We start from the raw sequence: 10,237 nt of genomic DNA, 5'->3' as shown, positions 1-10,237 counted from the left end.
AAACTAGTAGCATTTTATTCTTTATTTTATTCTATAACATTTCAATAAATGGTCAAAATAGCAACAAAGTATGTGAAAATGTTTAATGTCCAAAAGTACAGAACAAAAGAGATGTATAAAATGGTTTGCTTGCATCAAGGCCTAATGGTATGCATAGCCTATTAAAAATAAAAAACATTGAATCAGAGTACAAACAAACTTCATAAGAAATAAGTTGTCTTTAAGTACAGACCTTCATTTTCCAATAGGTAAAAGTGAATGTCATTCATTTGATTACAATTAGGTGATAATACTGACACAGAAGTTGTCAGTACTATCATATAAACCAACCTGTACAAAATGCATGTAAAAATGAATGTGTGAGATAGCGGAGTTGTATTCATACCAGTTCAATGTCCTCAATGTGTCCAGTATGAAACATCTAGAGCTGGCATGGTGTGAGGTAGGTTCCTTGGAGTACTAATGATGAAGTTAGAACAAGCATTTGATGTACAGTAGCTAGCCATTTGCATCAAAAGCTAGTAAAAATGTTGAACCGTCAGTGGCAAATGTTCTGATAAGACACTGTAGTTGAAAAATACATTGCAGTAGACCCTATTTGATACATACGTATTATCAAAGACCTCTGTGAGAATAGTCCAAGGCCCATAATATTTTAACCAGGAAATTATGGGTCTCGTTTTGTTACGAGACCTGAGGTTTGTCTTTGAGTGAATATACATACCATGTTGCAGAGTTGTTACCATTGTGAGATTTGTTACGAACTTTCCTGATTGTGGTAGGCCACTTGTTCCTTATAATTAGTGATCATATACCAGAGATGGACTTCCCTTGTGGAATTTATGTGCAATTACTGAGTTGAAAGGGAAGGTAAACCTGTCTTAGACATACAAATGAAAAAAGTAGAATTTTTTTTCCACAGAAATGTTGAACTTGCAAAAGCACCAATCTCTATACAAATGTTTTTCAGTAGTGACAGTATAAATGGGTCGAGCTAACGCAGTATTACCTATTTTATAGAATGTAAAGCGTAGTATCAAAGGGACAGTTTACTTGTTATATTTACCTCATCTTCTGGATACCTTGAAATCTATGACCTGGAGTCAGCCATCCAAAATGTGGGTGTTTAAGTACATTAGGACGAGATGTACTTTTAAGAGACATCATAGTATCTCAAAAGCAATAGCTCACGGTCTCAATACATTGTGTGTACCAAGTTAGTGTCCAGTTAAAACTACATTACAGCCACAATTAAGAAATGGAAAACATCCAACCTTCTGCAAGAGTCCTTGCTATGACAAGTACATCTTCACTGAACCTATATAAAATGTTAACTGTAAATTGTATATACAGTAGGGCAAAAAAGTATTTAGTCAGCCACCAATTGTGCAAATTCTCCCACTTAAAGATGAGGCCTGTAATTTATCATAGGTACACTTCAACCATGACAGACAAAATGAGAAAAAAAAAATCCAGAAAAATCACATTGTATGATTTAATGAATTTATGGTGGAAAATAAGTATTTGGTCACCTACAAACAAGATTTCTGGCTCTCACAGACCTGTTCTTTAAGAGGCTCCTCTGTCCTCTACTCATTACCTGTATTAATGGCCCCTGTTTGAACTTGTTATCAGTATAAAAGACGCCTGTCCACAAACTCAAATAGTCACACTCCAAACTCCACTATGGCCAAGACCAAAGAGCTGTCAAAGGACACCAGAAACAAAATTGTAGACCTGCACCAGGCTGGGAAGACTGAATCTGCAATAGGTAAGCATCTTGGTTTGAAGAAATCAACTGTGGGAGCAATTAGGAAATGGAAGACATACAAGACCACTGACAATCTCCCTCGATCTGGGGCTCCATGCAAGATCTCACCCGTGGGGTCAAAATGATAAGAACGGTGAGCAAAAAATCCCAGAACCACACAGGGGGACCTAGTGAATGACCTGCAGAGAGCTGGGACCAAAGTAACAAAGCCTACCATCAGTAACACACTACGCCGCCAGGGACTCAAATCCTGCAGTGACAGACGTGTCCCCCTGCTTAAGCCAGTACATGTCCAAGCCCGTCTGAAGTTTGCTGGAGAGCATTTAGATGATCCAGAAGAAGATTGGGAGAATTGTCATATGGTCAGATGAAACCAAAATATAACTTTTTGGTAAAAACTCAACTCGTCGTGTTTGGAGGACAAAGAATGCCGAGTTGCATCCAAAGAACACCATACCTACTGTGAAGCATGGGGGTGGAAACATCATGCTTTGGAGCTGTTTTTCTGCAAAGGGACCAGGACGACTGATCCGTGTAAAGGAAAGAATGGGGCCATGTATCGTGAGATTGAGTGAAAACCTCCTTCCATCAGCAAGGGCATTGAAGATGAAACGTGGCTGGGTCTTTCAGCATGACAATGATCCCAAACACCACCCGGGCAACAAAGTGGCTTCATAAGAAGCATTTCAAGGTCCTGGAGTGGCCTAGCCAGTCTCCAGATCTCAACCCCATAGAAAATATTTGGAGGGAGTTGAAAGTCCGTGTTGCCCAGCAACAGCCCCAAAACATTACTGCTCTAAAGCAGATCTGCATGGAGGAATGGGCCAAAATACCAGCAACAGTGTGAAAACCTTGTGAAGACTTACAGAAAACGTTTGACCTTGGTCATTGCCAAAGGGTATATAACAAAGTATTGAGATACTTTTGTTATTGACCAAATACTTATTTTCCACCATAATTTGCAAATAAATTCATAAAAAAAATGTTTTCCTCATTTTGTCTGTCATAGTTGAAGTGATGAAAATTACAGGCCTCTCATCTTTTTAAAAGTGGGAGAACTTGCAGAATTGGTGGCTGACTAAATACTTTTTTGCCCCACTGTACCCATTTACTTCTAAAAGGAATCAAATGAAAGCTATTTTACAATATGTTTTACATTGCACCTGTAATTAAAACAAAAGTAACTATTACTACTGAAAAACAAGTGCATGGCCTCAAATCTACATTTGACCACACATACCCTGTCACCTTTACAATTTAGGACAGTATGAATGGAGGAGCATGGTACAGGACCATTACTCGTCCTGTGTCATTGTTTGTAACCACTGAGGTTCAGTAGTAGGGCTGTTTGAGGGGGAAAAGGGGTTAGGGGCAGCTATGTTGTGTGTCAACAGGCTAAAGACATTGCACTCAGCGTTTCACCCCTGGATGGCAGTATTGGGTGGTTGACTGGCCACAGCGAGCCCAAGGTCTGTGGCATTGTCCAGGGGCTCCTGACTGAGACTCACAGAGGGGTGGAGGTAGCCCCTGTCTAGCTGGCCCGTCTTAGGTTTCTCCTGTTCAATGTCTGGGAGGAAGAGCTGTCCAGCAGGATGCAGAGAGGCGGGAGGGACGGTGATGTGTTGGGGGTCATCTGAACGACCGAGGGAGCACGGGCTCAGGCTGTCACACAGGGCCCCCCAGTTCTGCTCACACTGCATCCTCACTCTCTGTGCTATGGCTGTCCTCACCTCCTCACCACAACCCAGCAGGATGTTCACCAGCTCCACATGAGTCCTGAGGTAGGAGGAAAAGTTATATTTCTGAATGCAGACTACTACAGTATTTGAATATCAGATCATGTGGAGTCTGGAAACACCCTACACAGAGTTTAGTATGAAATGGAAAAAGGCCTCATGCTCACCCTTTGGGGAAGAGGTCCTGGAAGTGGATCATCTCCACCATGACATTGATGTTCTCCTGGATGGCGGAACAAAGGTTGTGTTTGACGTAGCACTCTCTCTGCAGGTGGATCATCATCTCCTTCACTGCCAGGCACTTCCTGCTCACACAGCTGAACCGGTGCCTCAGGCTGTGGGCCATGCACTTCAGGGCATCCTTGATGAAGGACTTCCCCTACAGAGTTCAACATAACAGCTGACACGTCATCTCAGGACTGGCACAATAATTGTATCATGTAACCTACAATTATGGACAAAAAAAAAAAAGTCACTACATTTTAGGAGGGAGGTGTTCCACTTTATTTTCAAGTAGATAGTTTACCCAATAGCAGTTTTGTTTTTACATGAAGATGGTAAAGTTGATCATTTTACGATCAGAACGTTCGGGAGGAGAATCTTAATTTACAAAAGTTCCAAGCAGTCAAAACTGTTTGAGACAGAACAGAACTTTGGCAGCACCCCTACTATTTAGATACAGTTGAAGTCAAAAGTTCACACTTATGTTGGCATCATTAAAACACATTTTTCAACCACTCCACAAATTTCTTGTCAAAACTATAGGTTTGTTAACAAGTCAGTTAGGCCATCTACTTTGTGCATGACAAGTCATTTTTCCAACAAATTGTTTAGACAGGTGTCACTGTATCACAATTCCAGTGGGTCAGAAGATTATACACCAAGTTGACTGTGCCTTTAAACAGCTTGGAAAAACCAGAAAATTATGTCATGGCTTCAGAACCTTCTGATATACATAATTTGAATCAATAGGAGGTGTACCTGTGGATGTATTTCAAGGCCTACCTTCAAACTCTGTGCCTCTTTGCTTAACATCATGGGGGAAAAAAAAAAAAAAAAAGGATCAGCCATGACCTCAAAAGAAAATTTTAGACCTCCACAAGTCTAGTTCATCCTTGGGAGCAATTTCCAAACGCCTGAAGGTACCACATTCATCAGTACTAACAATAGTACAGAAGTATAAACACCATGGGACCACGCAGCAGTCATACCGCTCAGGAAGGAAACACGTTCTGTCTCCTAGAGATAGTGCAAAAAGTGCAAAATCAATCCCAGAACAGCAAAGGCCCTTGGGAAGATGCTGGAGGAAACGGGTACAAAAGTATCTGCATCCACAGTAAAACGAGTCCTATATTGAAATAACCTGAAAGGCCGCTCAGCAAGGAAGAAGCCACTGCTCCAAAACCACCATAAAAAAGCCAGTCTACGGTTTGCAATTGCACATGGGGACAAAGATTGTACTATTTGGAGAAATGTCCTCTGGTCTGATGAAACAAAAATAAAACTATTTAGCCATAATGACCATCGTTATTTGGAGGAAAAAGGGGGATGCTTGCAAGCCGAACACCATCCCAACCGTGAAGCACAGGGGTGGCAGGCTTTGCTGCAGGAGGGACTGGTGCACTTCACAAAAGAGCTGGGATAATGAAGGAAAATGTGGCTATATTGAAGCAACATCTCAAGACATCAGTCAGGAAGTTAAAGCTTGGTCGCAAATGGGTCTTCCAAATGGACAATGACCAAGCATACTTCCAAAGTTGAGGCAAAATGGCTTAAGGACAACAAAGTCAAGGTATTGGAGTGGCCGTCACAAAGCCCTGACCTCAATCCCATAGAACATTTGTGGGCAGAACTGAAAAAGTGTGTGCGAGCAAGGAGGCCTACAAACCTGACTCAGTTACACCAGCTCTGTCAGGAGGAATGGGCCACATTTCACCCAACTTGTGGGAAGCATGTGGAAGGCTACCCAAAACATTTGACCCAAGTGAAACAATTTAAAGGCAATGCTACCAAATACTAATTGTGTATGTAAAATTCTGACCCACTGGGAATGTAATGAAATAAATAAAAGCTAAAATAGATCATTCTCTCCACTATTATTTTGACACATTCTTAAAATCAAGTGGTGATCCTAATATTTTTACTAGGATTAAAATGTCAGGAATTATGAAAATGACTTCAACTGCATGTTGTAGCTAATTTGCAAAGATGCATTATGATAAGCTAAAAATATATTTTTACAAAGATGTAAATTGTTACACCAAATTCCAGAATAGTCACATCATAGGTATCATTTTCCAAGTTGTTCTATAACATACTAAACATGTTCATACAGTTACATAAAGGATGTACTGGCTGTAGTACACTCTTAACACCTTTTTTCTATCTAGAACCTTAAGAGGTTCTTCAGCTGTCCCCATAGGAGAACCCTTTCTATAGCGGGTTCAACATGGACCCCAAATTGTATTTATTCCTACGGGGACAGATGAAAAAACCTTTTGGACCCCTTTTTCTAAGAGTGGAGAGCATTTGTGGAAAACCCTCTATGACAGCAGCACAGCGGTTTAGGAGAAGTGGAATACCTTGGAGTCAAACTTGCCGGCATTGTGCAGAAATGTTACGCAGATCTCATGTAGGCCTCGTATTTCACAGGAGTTGTTGTTGAAGCATTCGAACATGCCACAGCCCACATCCCCAGCATTCACCAGACAGTGCTGGATCTCCGCTGATGGAGGGAACATGTTACTAAACAGGAGGGTGGCAAGCATGTTTGTGGTCTCTTCAGAAGAGAACAGTAGCTTGTTAATAATAATGCAACAGTCGATATTGTGTCAATGTGCTGGTTCCTAGGGAATCATTGAAAAGTCCTCCAAATATGACTGCTGCTTTTTCAGTAAAGAATAATCCTCTTACAAATTATACAACCAACTGTGGAGATGTAATATTGTAAAAGTATTTAAAATGTTTCAGGGTTAGACTAGTGCTGTCAGGACTCGTCCTGGTCGTTCTGCCGCCCTAGAGACAAAGAAAAATGGGTCCCTCCTATACAGTGGCGATCAGTCATTCAGGGCAGGCACATTTCTTGCAAAAAAATAAAAAATAAAATAAAGGGTGGCTTGCCTGTTTTGCATGTAATTTTGGCATTAATACATTTTATTACATTTATTTAACCAGGTTGGCCAGAACAATCTCATTTACAACTGCGACCTGGCCAAGATAGCACAACAAACAAGAGTTACACATGGGATAAACAAATGTACAGTCAATAACAATAGAAAAATCTATATAGACTGTGCAAGTGTAGTGAGATCAGGGAGGTAAGGCAATAAATAGGCCAGTGGTGAAATAATTACAATTAAACACTGGAGTGATAGATGTGCAAGTAGAGATACTGGGGTGCAAAACACCAAGATAAATCATATGGGGATGAGGTAGTTGGGTGTGATATTTACAGATGGGCTGTGTACAGGTACAGTGATCGGCAAGCTGCTCTGACAGCTGATGCTTAAAGTTGGACTCCAGCGACTTTTGCAATTCATTCCAGTCATTGGCAGCAGAAAACTGGAAGGAAAGGCAGCCAAAGGAGGAGTTGGCTTTGGGGGTGACCAGTGAAATATACCTGCTGGAGCGTGTGCTACAGGTGGGTGTTGCTATGGTGACCAGTGAGCTGAGATCAGATGGAGCTTCACCTAGCAAAATACTTAAATGACCTGGTGCCAGTGGGTTTGACGACGAATATGTAGCGAGGGCCAGCCAACGAGAGCATACAGGCCGAAGTGGTGGGTAGTATATGGGGCTTTGGTGACAAAGCAGATGGCACCGTGATAGACTAACATCCAATTTGCTGAGTAGAGTGTTGGAGGTTATTTTGTAAATGACGTAGCCAGAGATCAGTAGGATAGTCAGTTTTACGAGGGTGTTTGGCAGCATGAGTGAAGGATGCTTTGTTTTGCGAAATAGGAAGCCAAGTCTAGATTTAATTTGGGATTGGAGATGCTTAATGTGAGTCTGGAAGGAGAGTTTAGTCTAACCAGACAGGTATTTGTCCACATAATCAAAGTCAGAACCGTCCAGAGTAGTGATGCTAGTCGGGCAGGCAGCAATCGGTTGAAGAGCATACATTTAGTTTTACTAGCATTTAAAAGCAGTTGGAGGCCATGGAAGGAGTGTTTGGCATTGAAGCTCTTTGGAGGTTTGTAAACAGTGTCCAAAGGGCCAGATGTATACAGAATGGTGTCGTCTGCATAGAGGTGGATCAGAGAAACACCAGCAGCAAGAGCGACATCACTGATGTATACAGAGAAGAGTCAGCCCGAGAATTGAAACCTGTGGCACCCCCATAGAGACTGCCAGAGGTCCAGACAACAGGCCCTCCGATTTGACACACTGAACTCTATCAGAGAAGTAGTTGGTGAACCAGGCGGGGCAGTCATTTGAGAAACCAAGGCTATTGAGTCTGCCGATAAGAATGAGGTGATTGACAGTGTCGAAAGCATTGGCCAGGTCGATGAAGACTGCTGCACAATACTCTTATCGATGGCGGTTATGATATCCTTTAGGACCTTGAGCGTGGCTGAGGTGCACCCATGACCAGCTCAGAAACCAGATTGCCTAGTGGAGAAGGTACGGTGGGATTTGAAATGGTCGGTGATCTGTTCATTTGGCTTTCGAAGATTTTAGAAAGGTAGGGCGGAAATAGGTCTAATATTGGGCCTAGAGTGTCTTCCCCTTTGAAGAAGGGGATGACCGCGGCAGCTTTCTAATCTATGGGGATCTCAGACGATACGAAAGAGGTCAAGTTGCTGCAGATCGTAGAGTTATCGGTGGTGACAGTGTCTCCTAGCCTCAGTGCAGTGGGCAGCTGGGAGGAGGTGCTTTTATTCTCCATGGACTTGTGTCCCAAAACTTTTTGGAATTAGTGCTACAGGATGCACATTTGTTTGAAAAACACTAGCCTTAGCTTTCCTAACTGACATTGTATATTGGTCCCTGACTTGCCTGAAAAGTTACATATCGCAGGGGCTATTCGATGCTAATGCAGAACGCCACAGGATGTTTTTGTGCTGGTCAAGGGCAGTCAAGTCTGAGGTAAACCAAGGGCCATATCTCTTAGTGCTACATTTTTTGAATGCATGTCACATCAGTTTGTAAACAATGTAAAAAATATATATAATTGAGTTAATAAAGCTGCTTACAAAACAAGCAGCTCCAAAATGCAGGTGTTTCAGCCTAGCTCATTGCTTTGTCGTGGTGGGGCAGGCCAGCAGAAAATAGGAGCACCAAGATTTACATGCTAAAAATCGCCACTGCGCCTATACTCTGCAAAAACTAAATAAACACTGCTGAAGACTAGGCACGTGGATCCATGATTACATTGATGGATTACATAAACCCAGGGTATTAAAAAAAACGTCGTCAACATATTCACGGTGGTGTGTGGCTGCGCCGGGGGTAAGAACAGCTTGCTGTCAGAGCTTGTGTTGGCATTTCAACGGGAATGTGCTTGGATAAGAGTTGGTCACTTGGCGCATTGAATTACAGTGAAGTGACAGAACTAGAGATCACTGCGTACCTGCGACGGACGACACTATAAAACCAAATTCTACCACAGGTCATTTCGGGGGACATCATTTTGTAAAAAAAAAAAAAAACTTTCATTCACAGTGAAATAGTTTCATGTGGCCTAAAAAGAATACGACCGGAGAGTCAAAAGGGCATTGTGCAGACCATTTTATGAAAACGTGTGAAACTTTAGACTATCTGGTGAACGTATGATCCGCATTTCAGACATACAAGTACGAGGCAGTAGCTATAGCCTACAAGCAACATTTAGCCAACATACCTGTGTTTTGCAGTGAGAGTCGTCTTTTCTGATGGTTCAATTGTTTCTCTTGAGGGGTTTCGTGAAGTTCGTTTGGGTCTGTCGCCTTTACTTGCTGAAAGGCTATACAAAGAAAGACCGCCAAAGAAAATGTAAGTAGCATCTCCATTCGCACTAATACACTCCAAAAAGAAAATAACATTTTAAATATATATATATTTTTTAAATGTACTAAATTCAACTAAATGGATAACTTTCCAGTAGAGACGTGAATCAAAACGAGCATTGCGGGGGAATGGATGCTGCCTATATTTCCCTCAACTCTTATGTCAGTTTTAATGAAGGCGCTAAACAGGTGCTGTCGTTTGTGGCTGCCGACCAATCGCATGTCAGGCATCCACGGCCAAAGTTTAAATGGCCTGCGTTCAATAACATTTCGCCATACTGTACTAAAGAATTGGAGGAAGTATTGAAGTCAAAGGCTGTAATATATTTCATATTACAACGTTGTGATGCATTTATGTTTTTGAATTATGTGATGTGAAACTACAAAGTAAGGGTGGAGTTGGGTTTTTCAGATGCTGAGTTGTTTGTTATAACAATGGAGGCTAGTAGTTCCTGCTGTTGAGATGGCATTTGAAAAAGACAGAATAAAATGTTGAAATGTAGTTTCTTGAAGAGTGTGCATGCACATAGACATGGATAACAAAGGCTTGTGGACTACTAGGACACATGATATTGCCATTGCCTGAATGTATACAGTGGCACAGGAAAGCAATGTCCCTTACCCCCAAAGAACCTAAGCACATTGTAAATCAGTTACACTGATGGGATTATCACTTCTAGCCTCAATTAATCTGGCAGCTAACGGGGGTGAGAGAATGTCAGCGTGCCGTGACAGCCAGTGTG

The 10,237-nt window shown here is 41.8% G+C and overlaps 1 protein-coding gene across 1 annotated transcript; it reads right to left on the bottom strand.

The window, feature by feature from the left end:
- Nucleotides 1-69: 69 nt before the first annotated feature.
- On the bottom strand, nucleotides 70-9,621 carry stc2b (stanniocalcin 2b). The gene is made up of 4 exons (XM_036939510.2): nucleotides 9,350-9,621; nucleotides 6,090-6,232; nucleotides 3,675-3,886; nucleotides 70-3,547 (listed from the first exon to the last, which is right to left on the bottom strand). Exons 1-4 carry the CDS (start codon nucleotides 9,528-9,530, stop codon nucleotides 3,190-3,192), a joined length of 894 nt encoding a protein of 297 aa, XP_036795405.2. The 5' UTR covers nucleotides 9,531-9,621; the 3' UTR covers nucleotides 70-3,189.
- Nucleotides 9,622-10,237: the final 616 nt, after the last annotated feature.

This window comes from Oncorhynchus mykiss, chromosome 12 (assembly GCF_057628025.1).
Source record: "Oncorhynchus mykiss isolate SJ-2025 chromosome 12, ASM5762802v1, whole genome shotgun sequence".
In the NCBI taxonomy this organism is placed as follows: Eukaryota; Metazoa; Chordata; class Actinopteri; order Salmoniformes; family Salmonidae; genus Oncorhynchus; species Oncorhynchus mykiss.
Note: the sequence above shows the minus strand (reverse complement) of the source record. Positions and strands in the feature narration are given on the sequence as shown.

Coding starts and splice junctions, on each gene's coding strand:
- stc2b (XM_036939510.2), bottom strand. CDS start 9,530: ATGTTATTTTCTTTTTGGAGTGTATTAGTGCGAATGGAGATGCTACTT. Junction 6,233..9,349: donor ACTCTCACTGCAAAACACAG/GTATGTTGGCTA, acceptor TCCCTCCATCAG/CGGAGATCCAGCACTGTCTG. Junction 3,887..6,089: donor CCGGCAAGTTTGACTCCAAG/GTATTCCACTTC, acceptor TGAACTCTGTAG/GGGAAGTCCTTCATCAAGGA.